The 20,462-nt window shown below is 36.4% G+C and overlaps 1 protein-coding gene across 8 annotated transcripts in view; it reads left to right on the top strand.

Moving 5' to 3' along the window:
* DGKB (diacylglycerol kinase beta) overlaps positions 1 to 20,462 on the top strand; it is a 385,149-nt gene that overhangs the window by 63,187 nt on the left and 301,500 nt on the right. For all 8 annotated transcript variants that reach the window (XM_085573112.1, XM_021538316.4, XM_021538321.4 and 5 more), the window contains exon 2: positions 13,133 to 13,393. In XM_085573112.1, coding sequence (XP_085429238.1) covers positions 13,324 to 13,393 — 70 coding nt within the window. In that variant the 5' untranslated portion in view covers positions 13,133 to 13,323. The remainder of the gene's footprint in view (positions 1 to 13,132; positions 13,394 to 20,462) is intronic.

Below are 20,462 nucleotides of genomic sequence, written 5' to 3'. Positions count from 1 at the left end.
CTGCATGTTTCTGGGAATGAGGCATCCATCACCTCTCTGTGAAAAATGTTCCAGTGCTTCACCATTCACATTGTAAGAAATTTCTTTCTAATATCTAACCTAAACCCACCCTCTGTCAGTTTAAAATTCCCCTTGTCCTATTGCTACCTGCACTTGTAATAAGTCATCTTTCTTGTAGGACCCCTTTAGTTACTGAAATGCTGCTGCATGGTTTCCCTGGAGCCTTCTTCACCCAACAACCCCAACTTCCTCTGTCTTCATAGGAAAGGGATCCAGCCCTCTGATCATCTTTGTGTTCCTTCTCTGGACTCACTTTGGTAGGTCCATGTCCATGTTAGGGACTTCAGAGCAGGATGCAGCACTGCAGGTGGGGTCTCGCCTTCCTTGCCCTGCTGGCCATGCTGCTTTGGATGCAGCCCAGGATACAGTTGGCATTCTGGGTTGCAGGTGCACATTTTTGGGTCAGGTTGGGCTGCTTGTCCTTGAATATCCCAAGTCTTTCTCCCCATGCCTGCTCTCAATCCATTCTCTACCCAGCCTGTATTTGTGCTTGGAACTACCCTGACTCATTTCATAAGCCTTTCAAAGTCATCCTGGATGCCATTCCTCCCCTCCAGTGAGTAAATCTTGTCTCAGTTTCTGTTTTTATAATACAAGCACGTAACTTCCAATTATGTTTTTGTTATTACTTGACACTTTTAATTTGTTCCATTGGTCTAGCCAGGTTGTAAAGAATGAGCAGAAAAATGAAGTGTGCTTAGGCACTGGATGTCAGAGTGCAAACACTGTAGTTTGGGTCAAAAAAGTAATAGGTTCCCCAGGCTGCTTAATTTCACTTGCCCAGTTCAACTCTGGGATTTCTGCCTGTGCAGTCTAAGCAGCTATGTGTAAACAATAGTACCTCAAATTCTGAATCACAGATTTATATGGATGCTTATCACCTGAGTGTGGATCACCTTTGTCTGTGGTGATTTTTATTTGTTTGCTTTTTCTTCTTGCAGCTAATAGTAATTTTTTATTGGGTAAAACACCCCATGTTACATGATAGGCCTCAAGTGAGAAAACAGAGGAGCTGTCTTGATCTACTGCAAATATAAGCAAAACCTCTTAATTATGAAAGTTACTTGGGTACGGCAAAATCAGTTCTGTGAACATCCATTGGAACACATAAGCAAGTTTATTTTAAGTTAATCTTATATTTTTGAGGATGGAGGGTTTTATGAGGCTTTAGATGATATTTGGTGAAGGTTCTCAGAAGATAAAACTTCTGTTTCACGAGGAAGTATAATTTTATCATTTAAAATAAAGCCTTTGTAAAAAGAACTTCTTATGAATTTGTTTTAAATAACAAATTTAAATGGAATATTTTTCTCTTTTTTTTTTTAATGACTTGAGCTATACCAAAATTGGATAACATTAGTAAACTGAGTGACTTACAGATTACATAGCTGTGATATTCTTGTGATATAAAGAGGGTATAAGTAGAACAAACTCTTTAGGCTTATTTCATATTTCCAAGGATTCAATTGTGCTTATTTTAATACAGAGCACGTGAAAGGCATGACTCAAATAACAAATCACTTAATAAAGTTAAACAAATATTCTTTACTGTGAGGGTGGTGAGGCTCTGGGGGCTGCCCAGAAAAGTTGTGGATACCCCATCTGTGGAGCTGTTCAAGGGCTGGTTGGATGGGGTCTATGAAACCTGGTCTAGTGAAAGGCATCCCTGCCCTTGGCAGGAACTAGACAATCTTTAAGGCCCTTCCAACCCACACCATTCTATGACTCTGTGATTTCTATGAACATTGCCTGTTGGTAAGAGTAGACAACACAAGGAACTTGGAAAATCTCTTTCTTTGAAAACTTCCATTGATGGAATCAGAAAGGTAGAAAAGAGAATTATTCTTAATCCCTAAAAAAACTGCTTTTAAAAAAATTGGTTTTATATTCCTGTCTTGTAAGATTTCAATGGAATTCCAGCTCTGTAATATAAATATTTCATATGCAGTCTTCTCATAAAGCATTTAGACCTTTAGTGATGACTTTGTACAAGTAGGTGAAAGAACTATTACAATAGATGCTAAGTACAAACTATATAAAGCAAATATAGAGTGAAAATGTTGAAAACCAATGCAAGATGAAATGTCACTTAACAAGCTTGTGCCTATACAAGTTTTTTCTTTATAATTTCTCTTTAGTAATAGAAAGCTGAGCACAAATATTGTAGGTAATTTTGCCATACTCAGGATTACATTCAAGTTCTGCAGAACCAATTTTTAAACTCTTTTAGTTGTCAGTGTAAAACAAATTGTAAACATTTCTATTTGAGATACCTTTGTTTCAGTGAGTAAACCTTCAGCTGGCTTAAGGTAGTTATACAGGTGTGTTCTAAAAGTTAAGTTTTAGGATCACAGATTTGGAAGCAAGGGAAACAACTAAGAAGGACTTCAACATCTGACCTGCAATGCGTCAAGTGCAGTGTGTTCAACCCAGTGTTTGGGCTGAGAAACCAACAAAACCGGCAGAAGGGACTGCAGGCTGATGGCAGAAAGGCTTCTGTAGATGTGGAATAGTGCAATAGATACAGGTTTGCAATTGTTTATGGTTAGTGCTGCTTCTATTCAAGTTAAGAATATAAATTAATGGAAGTAGTACATCTCTAGTTAGTATTACCAGGAATGGTAGTGCTCTTACCAGATACCTCTGTTCTGTGTGGGAGTGGAGTCCAAGAGATTTAATCTTGTAATTATTCCTCATATAGAAGCACAAATACAATGTTATCCAGTTGCCATCGATTTTATTATGCTTTTTTGTCACTGAAAAGGGATTCTTCAACAATTTAATCACAGAAACAGCAATGAATCATTGAGTTTCTTTTTGTGTTTGTGTATTTATTCTGCTTTCCTCACTTTATTACCCTTTTTGATTTCTGTCTTTTCATTAGTTATAATATTCTAATATATAAGCTGCTTTGATGTAAGGCTTAAAAATATATTCAAAATAGACTAAATGTTTCATTCCTCAGTAGATGTATTTATTTATTCATTTTGAAAGAAAAGTAAAGGAAATGTATAAAACATTGTTTATGTTTTGCTTTTAAAAACTGGTAAAAATGAATTGCACAAAAAAGATTAATGCTTTAAGTGATGATGTTTATGATTCAGAAGTAAACATATAGATGAATTTTAGTTTATGACAAATATAGTAATAGCAAAAAAGGCAGATCTGCACTGTAAAAGTGTTCCAGTATGAAGATTATTTAGTAATCATTTGGCTCTTGACTACAATTTGTGATAGGATTAAAACTCCCTTGGGTAGAATTGTGTGGGTCCCCAGGGGAATTTTGCATGATGAGGAAACACAAGCAACACTATTCAGCAAAGTCAGGGGAAATTGCTTCAAATTTCAAGCTAAAGTCTTACTAAGCAGGTTCAGATTATTTTATCCAACAACTGCACTTTTAAGGCGAGTAGCTCACTGGAATGAAATAATACTTCCCACGTGTTTATCCTGTGTCTCTTTTCAGGTCTATTTAGCTGTGGTTTATTACTGTATCAAAGCAAGTTGTTCCCAAGTTTATCAGTCCTGTAGCAAAAAGGAAGTGGAATGTGGCAAAACTGGGCACTAGTCTTCACAGGCTGGTGAAGACAGGCTATGCTGTTGCCCTCAAGATGTCAGGAGGGGTGAAGTCCTGCCAATGTCCTCCCAGCATATATTTAGCAGCCTACAGACAAAGCAAGCAAAGCTCGAACCAGATCCTGAAGGACTGACTATGTGTGTGCGTTCAGACCTGCAATAGGATACCAGCTACCCTTTCCTCTCAAACCAGATAATAATGTGCCATAAGTTAAAATTTATCTTAACCTTCACTTAGCTTGAATATTTCTGCATCTGTTCTGAAACCTGAGCAAAGGTTTTTTTCTAAAAGCTTCATGTATTAGAAAATACTTCTTTCTGCCAGTCTGACTCTTCTCCTATCCATAGAGAATCATACATGCAGTACCAGTGTCAAGAACTAATGTGTAAAAACATTAGCTAAATCTAAGAAGAATTAATTGCAACACTTAGAGAAAATAATGAGGTAGAATTCCAGAGAAAAACATGCTAGAAAACGATAACAGAAATGCAGAGGCTCTATCAAGAGAAAAAATATATTTAAAATACAAGCATAATATAAGCTAGCTCAGACAAAGGATTCCCAAGGGAAAAAGGAGACAGGATCAACTTTTTTCCTTCTTCCCTTTAAAAGATGGGAAAAGCACTGAGAAACTCAAATTAACAAAAGTTAAGCTTTCATATTGAAAACTGAACATCATGGAAAAAGAACACAAACTTAAATTGTATAAAACTGTAATTATGCTCCTTGGTCAATTGAAGGTGAAATCAGATACCAGTTTTTATTTGTTAAAAATTCCATGGGAATATTGTCACTTCTTAGCTACAAAGGATTCTGAGGTAAGTAATATACTGAAGTCAGTAGGTGGAGGACATAAATGTCACTGTTGCCTTCTCGTAGCCCTCTGAAAAAAATCAGCAGTTACCCATGAAGATGTAGGGTTTTCCTGTCTGAAAGCTGGGGTAGTATGTTCACATCTTTACGTTTTTAAGTCTGTCTGGGTGGGATGGACAGACAGACAAAAAAATGAAGGACCCTCAGTCAGAAAATGCGCTTCCATCTCTGACCAGATCTCTAGAGTGTAATTCTGCAAATGCCAGTTCTCTGCCTCAGTTGACTCAGTATATGAACTGCAGGGAAAGCATTGAGGATATAAAAAGAGAAGAGACTCAAGGTGTGTTTATGCTTTATGTAGAAGGATGTGAGGCCAAGCTGCCTTTCATTAATGGTTTCTGCTGTTGAGAACTGTGGACCTGTGACATCCTTGACTTCTGCATCCCTTGGACATGTGCAGAAGAGGTGAGGCAGAGGTTCAAAGCTTGTTCTGGTGCTTGTGGTGCTGAGTGAACTTGGATTTTCCCTTCTGAATTTGTTTCAGCAAAACTGCCTCACTCAGGCTCTACTTATGTCTATCCACACCTCTAGTGTGAGTATGGACATGTCATCAGAACAAATTCTAGGAACATGCAAATGGCAATGCTCACTGATCCTTCACAAACCTAGATATTATTGTTTTCTTAGAGCTGGACTTGAATGTGTCAGGAGTTTTCTGGGTGAACAGGGAATTGTACTTTGAGATGCTGCTGCCACCACATAGTTTACTTCAGACGCAGAGACACATCCTTGTAGGCAAGGGGCCACCTTACTTTGATAACCCATTTGGTATTTCACAATCACTGAACTTTTTTATAGTAAAGCTAATGAAGACATTCAAACCCATTTGTAGTTATCTAGAAGGTTTCACACTATCCCAGTTGAGAGTGACAATGCCAGCTATTGATATCCCAGGACTGCAACAATTTAATCAACTTCTCCATGCAGCCCTCTCCCTAGGGGAAAAAAATAAACATTCCACAAAATAGAAAACAACCTAGCATAAACGTCTATGAAATTCTTTAACCTGGCTGCTAACATACCTTTATTCTCTATACAGATTTGCTGTTCATTAAATCAGGTTAATCTTTTCACAAGTTTTTTATGAGGAATTCCATTGCCCTGTTCCCAGTTGATTTGAAAATTATGCAAAGCATTTGAAGGAGGACAGCAGTTAACAAATCTTTTCCTTTAGTGCTGTGGAACATTTTTGTCACAAGACTAAAGAACATCTCTTCAAAGGCTTATTTCCGAGCATGAAGAAGGAATTTCTGCCCCAAGAAATCATGGATCATCAGAATTCTTTCCCAATTGTAAATTACACTTTTCAGCTTTGCTCTCCTGTAATGTAATCAACCCTAGAGAATTTAAGTATGGAGATATTAATTAAATCCAACAATTAAGCAAAAAAAAAAACCCCTGTAATTTACTGTCAACAAAATTTAATTGTTAGGCAGAATTTAGAGATTGCCCCATGAGAAGGAAATGAAAGAAAAGAGGAAGAACATGTGGCAGATGACAGTCAAAGAGCTTAATCTCTGTTGATAAGTGCTCAAATACTTGTGATGCTGGTTGTGGGGAGGTCTGTGTAGAGCTCATATCAAAGGAGGTGCTTCTGGAGCTGGCTTTCCTGGGAAAGATGGCAGATGCATAGTTTGGTAGGCGGAAACTGTCCTCAGTGTGTTTAATCCATGATGCTCTAGATTTTGGAGGCGTTTCAGTGGATATATAGAAATAGTGGTGGGTGATAGGGAAAGAATTGTTTGAGAAATTGATTCATCCTCTCAGCATTTAGATTTATCTAGTGGAAAGTCTAATGTGCAGTATTTCGGAGAATTTATTATAGATTAAATACATATACTAATAAAATCCAATGCTTTCTGTTCCAGATTGCTTTTCTCTATTTATCAAAGAATATCAGTCTAAGCTTTAGTGATTCAGCCTTCTTTTAGCACTTTTAATATTCAAATAGCATGTATTTTTTTTAAATTCACCAATTTCAAAATACTACCAGCTGTCTAGAAATCTTTTTGTCTGAACAGTTTATTTTCTACTTTTGTGGGGGTAAATTTTTTTCTCTTTTTTTTGATTTACCCATCCTAGTTTTGATATGTTTTTAATTAGTCACTTATAAAATCAAAATGTTATTCCATGTGAAAATTTAGTCATAAAAAAGGGTTTCAAATTTTAGTAGCCTTATGCAAAAATTTTGTATAGTCATTGATATAAAATAGTAAGAAGGATATATAACTCCTCAACTTTTCTTTTCCAGTTTTTCCTTTTTAAATCTGTTTTTGTAAAATTGTTACGGAGACATTTTTAACATTGGAAACAGTTCCATGACTCTTATTTGGAGGAGATTTTTGAATTATGTTGTACTTCTCTCATAAGCATAAAATAAATTCCAGTGGTGGTGGTTTTTTTTTTTTATTTTATAGTTTGTTCAGCTGTATTATTTAAAGAAAGAAAGAAAAAAAAAAGCCTTTATACACTTTTAATGAATCAGCAGAAATGTTGTGGTATTTCCTTGTCCCAGATTCTCCTCAGGTTTCATCTATTTCAACATTTCTTTTAGTGAAGAAAACACTGAGAAATTTGAATATAGTTCTTTTGACTTGGCAGGTAATTAATGTAACAACCTGGAAATAGCAAGCCTAGCAGTTGTAAAATTTAAGATCAATCAGAAGTTGCTTTTAACAAATTCATATGATGAAGTTAAGGTACATGGAGAGTGTCCTGGTTTTGGCTAGGATAGAGTTAGTTTTAAACTTAGTAGCTGATACAGAGCTGTGTCTTGGATTTACTATGAGAATTATGCTGATAACAGAGTGTTTAGTTGTTGCTAAGTAGTGCTTACCCTAAGTCAAGGACTTTTCAGTTTCCCATGCTCTGCCAGTGAGGAGCTGCACAAGAAGGAGGGAGGGAGCATAGCCAGGGCAGCTGGCCAAAGGTATATTCCATATCATGGAATGTCATGGTGAGGGTATAAACTGGGAGGAATTGGCTGACTGCTGCTCAGGAGAGGGTGATTACTTCTCAGGTGAGCAATTGTATTGTGCACCACTTGTTCCTCTTGGGTTTTGTTCCACTCTCTCCTTTTGGTATCTTCCCTTTTTCTAACATTATTATCCTTAACAACTTTGCTTCAATTATTAAACTGCTTTTAAATGAATCCCAACTGTAATGTTGCTGTCTTGCATTCTGATTGGTTTTTAGCAGTGCTCCGTTTTTGTTGTTACTATTTTTCCCTGTCACAAACTGTAGTATTGATGAAATGTTTTCACAGAGTCAAGTATTCTGCTTAGCATGCCACAGTAGGGTTTGTGCTGTATGGCTTCTTAGTGTTTACTGATATATTCTGTATAAATAATTCAAGAAAGTGAATTTGAGTAATTGCTTCTCTGAGGAATACAGTCCATATCTTTTGTATTAAAATTTAAATGGATGTTTTCACATGTCCCAGACTAGTACACCTGGGAATAAAGTAGTCAGTAGAACAAGTGTGGTTTTGAGTTGTGCTGGTCACTTCTTTAAAGGGAGAGATTTTCAGCTTAATACAGAAACTATCACTGATTTCAGTGTGTCATTGTTTATAGTTTGTATTTCAGAATTGTATTCATTTACATCAGTAAACATCCTTTACTAAACTGAAGGAAAAACAAATGTACCACTAAAAAGATTCTATACCAAATTCAGTGCAAAACAAGGGATGTTTTTATGTTAGATATGCAATTAATGTAGGAAAAAATTGTTGTATTGTTGTGTTTTGTTACATGGCTTCATTTTTTTCATTCATGCTATTAATCCGGCAGCAATTATAATTACATTACTTCTGTATTTGAAAGTAAAGAAACCAGAATGGTGATTAGGAGATATTTTGGTTGGATTTCTTTTTCTTGGCCATCAAACTCTTCATACTAAACCTTAAACCATGCAGGTTTGGAGTATTTCTGACATTAGAGGCATTGTTCTCTACAAAGTGTAACATTAATTGCAGGAACACCTACACGTCTTGTATCCCTGTACATAATGCCTGCATTTCCAGGCAAGAAATCAATGATTGTAAACATGTTTTGGGTTTAATTTTGAAGAACAGAGAAAAGTTTCAGGCAGACATGTAAGCATGTGTTATCTGACATGTAAAAATTCTTCTTTGGAAAAATCCTTGATGTCACCCACGCTGAAAATCACAGGATCTAGCTAACCATGGTGAAAGTGTAGGACCTCACTGAAGGAAACACCAAGTGCATTCTGTACAGAAGAGTTTTTGATAGGCATAATTGCTGCAGCCTCCATAGCAATTAAGGTATAAAATATTCTGTGTTATTTATTCCTATTGTTCAGGCAAAAATCATTAATCAGTCCTATGGAAAACTGGAGTTTCTGTGGAAGGAAACTTGCTATAGCTTTACCCTGTGCCTGGTTGATGGAGTAACTGGCAGTTGTTGAACTTGTATGTGAGATGGACATCATGGAAGGGCTGGTGGAAAGCAAAAGAGGGCTGAGCAAGTCCAAGAGCCAGTTTCTAGGCTGTTCTAAGTGTTCCTCTTATGGTAAACAGAAATAAGTTCCCTAAGGCATGCATTAACATGAGTGTTGTGCTTTCAGACACAGCAGTGAGGTTGGACCTCAAAAGAAGCTCCTGCCTTTCAGGGAGTTGTGTTGGATTGGTTGAGAACCTGGACGGGTCTCCATGGGCCAAAGTTTGAAGCTGAAATTGGTGGTGTTGATCAGTTTTGTGGGACTGATGCAATTTATTTTGCCCTGAATACTCTCCAAAAGCTCATCCTTCCTTGCGGGGAGGACTGGATGAGGGGGAATGAGATTGTGAGGTTGGCTGGGGAATTTGCCTCTGTGTTTTTTCCCCCTCCCTCATATATTCATTTTTCTTTTCTCAGCCAGGCTTCTGTAGAGCAGCTGAGGATTTTGGTGGCATGGGGAATTCCTGGAAATCTAAGTTGGTTAGCAATGTTGGCTGAAGGCTAAGTAATTTGATTTGTATAGTTTTTAACAAAGCTTTGCTTCCTAGTTTGGATATGTGGCTTGGTAGGAATCCTGACAGAACACTTAATAAACTTTCAAATCCAGAAAGGAAAACATGTTATAAAAAGGAGAGTGGAGTTCTAAGACTTATTATAGTCAGTGGCTAGAGGAGGAGGATTTTTTTTCCAATTCTTTTTGTGATTAAATGAATGGTTTGTTAATGTCATGTTTCTAGTTTCTCTTATTTGTAAGGCCTGCTTTGTGTCTGGCTGAGAGGGCTGTGAATCTTGCCTAAGTGTATATATTAACAAAATGTATGCACAAATCTGAGTTGCCCAGAATAGGTCAAACTCCTAGAGGATTGCTGGAAAGTTCCTACCTGACATTGTATGTATTTTAACTGTATACTGTTTTGTATAAAAAAAAGAAATTTATCTCTGCATGAACAGGTCAGATACTGTGTGTGATCTGTTTAGAGCTGCTGATCTTTATTTTGCCTACCAGCAAGCACATTTGATTATTGTTGTAGTTCAATATTCATTTTTCCTATGTGATAGTCTTATTTTTAATACTACTTTCCTCTTTGTATACTTATTCTATAGGTTTCTCATTGCCTAGCCTTCCTGAAGTACTTAATGAGCACTAAAATAAAGTGTAAAGAAGTGAATTTATATTAAGCACTTCTGAAAAAGATAATACAAATGAGCTAATATTTTATTTTACAGAAATGTGAATATTTGAATAGTATATAGGTGATCTTCCAGTGTGTACCTTAACAAATAATAAAGATATACATCGATAACTTTTGTCATCAGCATCTGTATGCTGTTTTTCTTACAACCACAGTATTATCTACATAAAATGGGAAAATGCCACTGTAAAAGGTTTAACTGTGAAAAACTAAGTGATGCAGGGATCTTTCCTTGTTTAGGACTCTGTTGCAGCAGAACCTAATAGGAAATTAAAGAAAGGAAGTACCTAGAAGGTCCTTTTTCCTTTGGTGAAATATTCCCCATTATATGTCTATGTATTTCTGCATCACATATACTGAGGTGGAGTCAGGACGTGGCAGCAGTCCAGAGACCAGTGAGCCACCCTCAGAGGACTGCCTACCTCCCCTTTCCTGTTCCCAGATTACACTGGGATTAATTAGATCTACTATGTCCCCCACAGACTTCCCTTTCAAAGGACAGAACTTGCATTTGAGTGTTGTCCAGAATAAAAATGTAACCTTAAGTTCTGTTGTATGTTCCATGATTTCTGCTATCTTAGGCACAAACTACATCTTTTTTCTGTGGTCTGCCATGTCCATACTACATTTTTTCCATTGCTGCCATCTTATTCAGGACATGTATGTTTTGTTACAACTCGTGATTCTAGGCTGTAGAGCCTGAGTCTCTGTTGTGGAGAAAGGATATCAGAGTTGTTAATTTTGGTGTTAAAGTTGGTGTTTTCCCTTTTGATGAACTGTGTATGCAACAAACTTTGTAGACAGTGGTCAACTAAAGGTATTACATATGAATAGATTGATCAGACCAGAGTGCACAGCATCATTACCTTTCTAGCTGTAGTAATTATAATGGTAAACTGTTTATCACAAATATGCATATTAAATAATAATGATAATCTATAACTTTACAGTATTCAGCAATGTTAGTTTTTGTAGGTACTGAGGCTAATGTAGTTAAGGATGATACAATAGTAAAACTGGATGAAGTAATGGTAGAAAATTTTTGTTATGTAAAATCAGTTATGCAAATACAATTTAAAAAATCAATAAAATCAAATTGGTTGCTAAGATTATAAAAAATATAAACCTACTTAAAGATATAAAACTGTCTTCAATACAATCTAATCAACTCCAGAAATGAAACATCTCTAATTTGATTAAAATGACCCAATTGACCATAGTTGTTTTTTTCTTGAGATCAATAAAAGTATTGACGTTCACAAGATGGAATGATAATTTTTCTTTCTAAATAGCACGTTCAGCATTTGTAGTTTCTGACCTTTTTCAGGCACTGTCATTGATTCATAGATTTGAGGGCTGATGTGCTGTGTACTTGACCAGTTTTATTCATATTAATGTTACATTTTTCATCCCAATCTCCAATGCTCCTGTTAGTTTTCTGTTATTTTTTCAATTTTATTATATATTCAGTCAGATTTTAGATCTTCCAACTCATCCTAGTTTTTTTCTAACAGAGGAGAAAATTTCTAGTACAAATTTTTAAAAGGCAAGAAAGCTGTTATTGTACTTAGACCCTTGCTCATGGTATAGTCCATGCATTCAAATAATTCACAAGGAAGAGTCTGAGAGCAATGAAAGCTCTGGGACTGAGATGTTTTCCTTAGTGTCTCCGTGAATTTCTTCGTCCAGTGATGACACTCATATATGTTAAACAGGAAAAAGGAAAAGGTGTTGTATGATTAGGTTAATGTGTTTTTTTTTTTTAACCCATGCTTCTGTTCTTAGTAATTTTTTTTTGTTTTTCCTTTCTTTCCTCTCATGACTCCTTTTTCTATCTTAGCTAAAAACATCTCCCTCCTTAGCACTCATTCCATTGCTGTATGTATGCTGTATTCCATATTGCTCTTTTTGTCTGAATTTTTTGTTTTCTATTTTTGTAATTTAACCCTTATAAGTGATACATTGCTAGACATAGGAAGAGATTCCACTTACAGTCTAAAATTAGCTTTCTAGTCTAAAGTGGTCTTCTAGGCAACCTCTGTAATCAATAAAAAGATAAATACCACAGAGGGCAATTCATCACACTTTAAGCTTATGTTGAACTGGAAGGATTAATTGCTGCCTGGGCCACCTGTCTCTTTGTGATGATTAAAGGGAGCGCCTGAGATGACAATCTGAAATTAGGTACCTGGCTCTCAGATGGCTAAAATTAGATGAAAAGTAGTTTACCTGATGTTCCAGGAGTGGTGTTGATAATGCATTGCTGTCAGAGGGTCTGCCCTACAGAGGTAGAAACTGCATAAAATTGGGATGAGAAGGCATGCACAGTTTGATTTTTTTTTAATTTCTTTTTCCCCTGAATTTATTTGTGATGGTACCAAGAGTTATATTGATTTTCACTAGTGACCAGAAATGCTGTGATGTTCTAGAAATCAAAACCTTACTATTTTTTTAGAAAAGTTAATATTTGTATAGTTCTTATGTGAACCTCTCAGCAAACTGCAGAATCCATTTCATTTTGGCATGGAGAGTTAGAAGCTTTGTAGCACTTCTGACAAGGCTGTATAACAACATAACTAGTTACAAATCCAGTTGCAGCAATTCAATTTTAAAATCATAAGGAACTAAGTTTACTGATAAGGTATCTACTATTTCAGTGGTTGTTACTAAATTGGGAACGTCTTCATAAAGTGTGTCCAGATACATTTGATCATAAACAGTTGATAATTTTTAATGAATTCTGAACATAAGCATTTGGAATTAAAAAAAAAGAATTTGGAAATACATATAAAACCATTTACAGACAAATACAGTGTGCGAATATTTTGAGCAAAATGGTATATGAGAAAATAGTTATTAGTTACAAGTACCACTATAGGAAAACTGGTATATCCTGGTATTTAATATTTTGTATTTCATTCTGGTATATCTGGTATTTATTCTGTATTTAATATTTGCTCTTTTAACAGTGCTGTAACTCGCCACTGAACCAACGCATTTGGAACAGTTCATAGCATCAAAAACTTCATCCACATCAACTGATGCCATCTCAGCACTCTCCAGACACTGTGAACTGAAGTTAAAAATCTTTATGGAGTTTAGAACACCTGGGTCAAAAGGAATAGTCTTCTGATATACAGGGAGGACCCTTACTGCCAGTATGACGAGCCAGGAGAAATGGGTTAACCTTAGCCCTGGAGAGTTCTCTCAGCTTCAGAAATATGCAGAATGTAAGTAATTTAAAAAATAATTAAATTTATGGCTAAAGAAAAGCTAGGAGTATTTTGAATGTAGAATATAAATTTTTTGTATTATTGATACTATTCACAGCTTAGAAAGAACACACCCAGGTTCATTGCTTTCCGAGACCATTGGGAAGAAAACTCTGTTTCACATTTTTTATATGAATAATCTTCTTTGTTTGAAATTACATCAACAAATAAATAGTAAACATAATAGAGCAGTTTAAAAAAAATCACTTTTGGAAATAGGTACTGCTTCTTGGGAAAATATTTTCAAGTTATTTTTCTTTTTTTTTTCTTTAATATCCGAATTGGAAGATTTGTAATAGAGATAAAAAGTTACGTGGGTTGTTTTTTTTTTTCCATGCATTCTTATAACTTAAGCCTCGGTGCAGTGTTTGCCAAAACATTTTCCTTCCTTATGGGGAAAAAAAGGCATTTAAGATATTTCTTTACTTTGGCTTTCCTTTGCTTCTCCAGTACTTCTTCCACACACAGTAGTTCAGAGCCATTGTTTTAGTAGAACTGTTGATGCCAGTGAAATTACTTGAATATGTTTGTGTTCAGGTTTGTGTGTGTATGTTAATGAAAAATATATTTTCTTTCAAGCTTCCTCTGCTCCTCTGTAATGAAAGTTGCTAGTTTTTTGGAAATGTGAAATATGACACATTTTTCTGTCAATAGTTCAATTTTTGAGGCAATTAGGAAAAATATGTTAAAAATATATAACTTTTTGTGTATAATGCTAAAGGAATAAAACCCAGATATGGACTTAAATTTGAATTTCTGTGCTGTCCAATTTAACTAAAGGACTGATAAACAATATCTTTAATTGTGTGATCTAAAATTTTAAAATACAATTTAAAACTAAATTGAAACTAATATTTTTGACTTTTATATATATTTTTATGTAACATGGCAAGATACAAAATGTTGTGACAACAGATATCTTTACTTATTACTAAATAATAATTATACAGAATTTTGTAAAGCTTGAATATATAATTGCTTTGCTGTTTCATTGTATTTGTTGAACTTGGAAAGGCAATGAACTGAAAATCACCAAATTTCATTTGGCGACATGGTAGAGATTGATTCACTTAAAAAATAATATTAATAAAAAAACCCTGAAACAACAAAAGTCCTCTGTTAAATGTCCTCGCCTGGCTGATCAGGGTGTCAGAAGGTGACACTGTGGGGAGGGTTGACTTTGGGGCAGGTGTCTGCCAACAAGTGATGGTGATGAGCACCCAGCTGTGCCTTGTGCTAAGGAGTGGGTTTCACTGCAGGACTTTGAAATGAGTAGGGAATTCATAGAGGGGTGATTTGTTTTGCTTTTAGCCTCTGATATTAAGGCTTGTCATTTGCTCTGCCTTTCAGTTTGGTGTAGAGATTTTACTTCTACTCACCTAAATTACGACATTGTTTTAACTATGGAAGTTTTAACTTTCTTGAATTTAAAAGAATACAGTATTTGTAAATTCTATTTTATTTTGCATAAAGCTGTAGTACTGGAGTACTAGAACAAAGAGTGTAGGCTATCAAAAACCTGCCTGCCTTGGATCATACTCCTAGTGGCTGACAGTCACTTCTGCCTAGTCAATATTATTTTTATACAGCTGTGGTAGGTAAATTGTGGCAGGATGCCAGTTGCTCACCAAACTGTTCTATCACTCCTCGCTCTCTTCCCACGTTCTGAGGTGGGCTACATTCCATGGGAGACATTACTCCACAAACTTCTCCAGTGTGGGCCTTTCCCCTGGACGTAGTTCTTTGTTGCTATAGAACAGATACTGTTAGCTGGCTGGTGAATGGGAAGAAGGGACGTGCTGAGCTGCCTTGAGCTAGAACCAGTAGGAAGATCTTAAGTACAGAGGGATTTCAATTTCTGTTTTTCTTTGGAGCCTAAGTAAACTTGCTTAAGAAAGTTTGCTCATCCAGTCGTATGTCTATTCATGCAGAGAGTATTCTCTTTAAAATGCATTTGCTGATGTTTTGCATATTGACTTTTTGATCAGGAGGAAACTCCTTGCACAGTTCCCTTTTTGAGCTGAATCTCCTCAGTCTAAGCTGGCTACAGAGTGAGACAATGTTTAACTTAGGTGACAGCCTCTGCTCAGGGCACAAGCACACACCACCTTGCTAGTCTGAAAGCCTGAGTTTGGATCCCCTTAGGAAGGGGTGACACAGTTCTGCTGCACAGCAGGGGACACTTGGTAGAGTGAGAGATTTGGGTTTGAGTCTTTTGAGGTTGAAAGTCAGTCTGAATCCATGTCCTTGATCTTTCCCCTATTTGGAAAGCAAGACTGTTTCATCTCTGCCTGTTGTATGAAGAAAACTTGCTGCCAAACTTTACTGAAATCAGCCACACCTGCAAGTGTTAAAATTTCCAAGAAATATGGAGGAATGGGTCCATACAGATTGTAAGAGACATTAAGCACCTCTTCTTATCTTTAAGAAGAAATAGAGCTCAGGTGGCACCTAAATGAGCTGCTTCTCTTGGCATCAATGGACTTCAGTCATGCAGAGAAAATCTCAAACTATATTTAGATACAGACTGCACAGATAATAAGCACATCCGGAGTTGAGTCATATATTCATATATAACTCATATAAGTGTGGACATTATAGATACAACTGTCTTGGACTTAAAGCATAAATTCCCTTTTTAGTCACCAAAGTAGGTGTGTAGATCTTTCACTGTATAAAGACCTTTAAATTACTCCTGTGGATTCTAGTGCTCTGAGAAGGACACGTGCTTTTCACTTTCTAGTTCAGTGTAGTTCTTTTTATTAATCTTCTGTGAGCTTGATGATTGTCTACTCTGGCAAGTACTATTAAGCAAGGTCTGCTCTTAGCTCTGTGTGCAGTTACTGTCCTTGTAATCACTTTGAGAAGTTCCTACCACATCTTGTCTGCCTGTTTTCTTCTTCACAAAGTTATAGTGTGATTCAGTGCTTTATCCAACTGTATTGTTTGGTGAACCCAAACCCTGAATGCAAAATTTCTTTCTTGAATATGTAATAGCTTTTCTCAGTTTCCATACATATAACTGAACAGCAAAGGAGAATGAGTTCTCCATCACTTGTTCCTAATCAAAAATATTTCCATCTAAGCAACACTCAGAACTTCATAGTAAGTGAATATCTTCCTGTAAATTAATCCAAGGTGTATCTGTAAGTTTTTCTTACTGAATTATATTTGAGTTCAAGTCAAGGGAATTTTATGCTTTCAATGTAGGACCCTTCTTTGTCTGCCTGGGGCTTCAATGAATTTTTGGAACAGTTTAAATATTACTTAAAAAAAATATTTCTGAAGTGTAAAGAGTATATTACCTAATACTTGGCACTTTGCAGTTAATATGCATATGTGTGGTTTTGGAAGAATAATTATTTCCAAAGACAGCTCCTCTATGTCCTTCTACCCAGTCAAATTAAAAATCTCAACTCTCCTCTTGTTCCAAAGATAGAACAGTAGAACATACTTTTCATTACATCTTTGTCTTGTTTCAAATTGCCTCAGAAGAATAGGTAAAAAGGAAAAAAAAAAAAACTGAGATAACTGGTGTGGTTATTATATAACAGTGATAATAATGACAACAATAATAATGTAGCCCACACTAAATCCTGAGGAAATAAAATACACTTGAGAGAAGAATTTTTTTTCTCCTTTAGATTTCATAATCGTTGCTGGTTGTGGGAGGGCAAGGTGAAAAGATACAGGGATTTTTCCTGCATAAAACTGTCTTTGCATAGAGTGAGGTACATACAAGATGTTTCAGGTGAAACAATTTGTTCTAAACATATGGTACCAGATATGTATTTGTAAATTGTATGGAGAGCAGCTGAGGGAGCTGGGGTGCTTTAGCCTGGACGAAAGGAGGCCCAGAGGTGACCTTATCACTCCCTTGAGCTTCTGGAAAGGAGGCTGTGGTCAGGTGAGGGTTGTCCTTTTCTCCCAGGCAACCAGCAACAGAACAAAAGCTGTCAGTCAACAGGACAAAAGCTTAAAAGTCTTAAGCTGCACCAGGGGAGGTTCAGGTTGGACATCAGGTTTTCCTCCGGGGAAGGTTGTTAAAAACTGGAACAGACTGCCCAGGGCAGTAGTGGAATCACCACACCTGGAAGTGTTCAAGGAATGAATGGATGTGGCACTTAGTGCAATGGTCTGGTTGACAAGATGGTGATGAGTCAAAGATGGACTTGATGATCTTGACATCTTTTTCAACCTAAATGATTCTGTGATTCACTGATATGTGCCATTCTGTACTACTCCAAATAGGAGCCTGAATTGTGAGGGCATTAGAGAGAAGGAATATAAATAGCTTAATTGTGATTGTTATCTGTATGGTAAATTGGATTAGTTTGGACAGGATTTTTTTTTTAAACCTTTTTATTAAATGAATTTTATGTCTTCATTTTATTAAACGAAGTTTTATGGCTGTTGCTGTCCAAATTGTATGTTAAAAGGAGCTTAGAGGATCCTGCTCCAAAAGCAAGTGTGGAAATATTGAAGGGATTTGAAACAGTTAAAATAAGACTATTTCATGAGTCAGCTAAGGGAAAAAAAAGGACAAGAAAAAAAAAAAAAGAAAAAAAGGAAGCTCCTCCTTAAGCAGGCGGAGAAAAAGACCTCTGAGCTCTGGCAGCATGTGCACTCTGGGGAAATAGCTTGGTTTTGTCCTTTTGAGTTTGTCAACAAAATGTGCCCTGAGGAAAAGCCTGAAAAAGACCCTTTTTTGCAAAACTTTTGGCAGTGATTTTTTTCCCAGGCTGGTGGAGGAAAGCTTGAGCAGACTGTCACAGACTGAAGATAGAAATAGATGTTGGAGTGCTACTGAAATGACTGTGAGAACAGAAACAGTATCAGCAGCTGCAGCATCTTTTGATGTAGCATCAATTGCTGCTGTAAGAACTAGACAATGAAACAATTTTATAGGGGAACAGGAAGGAGGAATTTGTGAAAAAGATCACTGAAGAAAATTGGGAAGATCAGCAAAAGTTTTGGTTCAAAGTTAAGTTGTCAGAGACTCTAGAGTGGGCTTGTCTCTGTGGTCCTCACAGAGGGAAATACTATCTTTTACAATGGATATAAATGATAATGTTTAGGGAACGTCATATATGTGGCAGCTGGTTACCAGCAGCTATGGGCCGTTACACAATCCCTCAGAGGATCCCAGGCTTCTAGTGCCACATGGAATTGTGCTAATTCTAATGAGGGAATGAATCTCAATTTGACAAAACCAGTTATTTTTGACTCTGTGGCAAGTGGAGAGGGTGATTACTGAAAATAGTTTTACCCTAAGTATTGGATTTTTAGGATTATAGTGTTTCTGCTGCTATTAGTAAAGATGGAGGCCATTAGGTTCTCAGAAAGTTTTGACAGAATCTCTTAAGACTGGATGAAGGGTGCAGTCTGCCAGCTCTGCCTGTACAATATCCCATGCACTTGGGAAGACTTCATGGAGAAGGATAATGGGTCTAGTGAGAGATCCAGTCTTTGCATGCAAGGCCTGTTGGGAGTAGAATGGCCAGAAAAAGGGACCAGTGAGTCTGGATCCTTACCCTAAATCTGTGATTGGGAGCTAAAAATCTAAGTAGGAGCAAATGGAGTGGATAAAACTACTCAATGGTTTGGTGGGGCACTTTAGTTCTCCTGAGAGGTGAACTATGCATATTGATATAGCACTATAATTTTTTTTTTCAGATCGGTGAATTTAAATCTTTTGTGCACATTGCTGTATTGCACCAATTTAGAGAAAATGGGTTATGAATGCTACATATTATTTATTTAGGCTCTAGTCAGATTTGCTCTTAGAAAGCCCTGAACTCTGTCCAAAGGGAAGGCTGTTACATACAGTCTTCATTAATGAGGTTGTTAGATCCAACTTTGACTTCTGTTAGACTGAAATCCAGAATAGAGAAAATACAAAATTGTGACTTTACTTTTCATTTGACTGGTCATAGCTGAGATTTGACCTCTAAAGTTCATACCATAGATAAAGTTGTGGGAGATTGAAAAATGGACACCAATATAATTTGCAGAAATATCAGTGGATTCCTTTCCTTTCGCTAATGAGGCTTTCTGTGTTAGGTCTTGAAGAGAATGTAAGACCAGAATGATGAGTTGAGCATTTCTGAAGGAAAAAAAAAAGCTGATAAACATGCAGTATTACAATGTGGTGTGTATCTTTGAGGTGGGCGTTCTAATGAGATAAAATGCTTAGTGTTTCTGCCATGATCAATGACTAGTGGTGACTAGCAGTTGTGTTTTTAACAAACAGAAGCTGATCAATTCTCCAGTTAGCCTGTCAATGGTAAACAGTATAATGTTGACTCTGTTCACAGTTCTGAGTAAGGAGGAACCTTTTTATGTCTGTCAGGTGGGACACTCGTGTATGCAGAGCTCGTTTCCTGTGTTCCACTGCTTCCACTGAAGAAGGGCATCCAACTTGTTGTAGCTATAAACTATTTAGAGAAAGGAAAAACTATTGAGGGAAAGGAACAATGTAGAGGGGTTCTGAACTCTTTGCTTTGGTTAAAGGGACTGTGAAATTATTCAGGAGTTTCTTTATTTTGTGACAAAGGCAGATGCACTTAAGTACATTTTTGTCCCTCTCAGGCTGCTATATGTTCTAGTTTAAAATATTCTTTTAGGAAATACTGGCTTTCATAGAACTTTAAATGGTACATAGGAACAGCACAAAGTAGTTAAAATGAGTGACTTGGAGTACCTTATTACAGTATTATGTTCATGTCTTAGTTAATTACAGGGATCCTCTCCTGTCTTTTAACTGCAAGAAACTTTGTATGTCAGCAGCAGGGAGACATGTTATAAGAGCAGAAAATAGTGAATTTATAATTTTTACTATCAGCTGGTAAAATTGGGAAAAATCTTCTCTTTATTAATCTGCCAGAATCACAGAATTGTAAAGGCTAGAAAAGACTTCCTCTGCAGAACAGAAGATGCTCTTGGAGTATCAGGTTTGTTTAAGAGTTCCAATTAAAGGGATAATAGTCAGCAAAATCCAAAGCTAGTATTTTTTCTGTGTGCTGTT

Source organism: Lonchura striata, chromosome 2, assembly GCF_050655825.1.
Source record: "Lonchura striata isolate lonStrDom1 chromosome 2, ASM5065582v1, whole genome shotgun sequence".
Classification (NCBI taxonomy): domain Eukaryota; kingdom Metazoa; phylum Chordata; class Aves; order Passeriformes; family Estrildidae; genus Lonchura; species Lonchura striata.
Note: the sequence above shows the minus strand (reverse complement) of the source record. Positions and strands in the feature narration are given on the sequence as shown.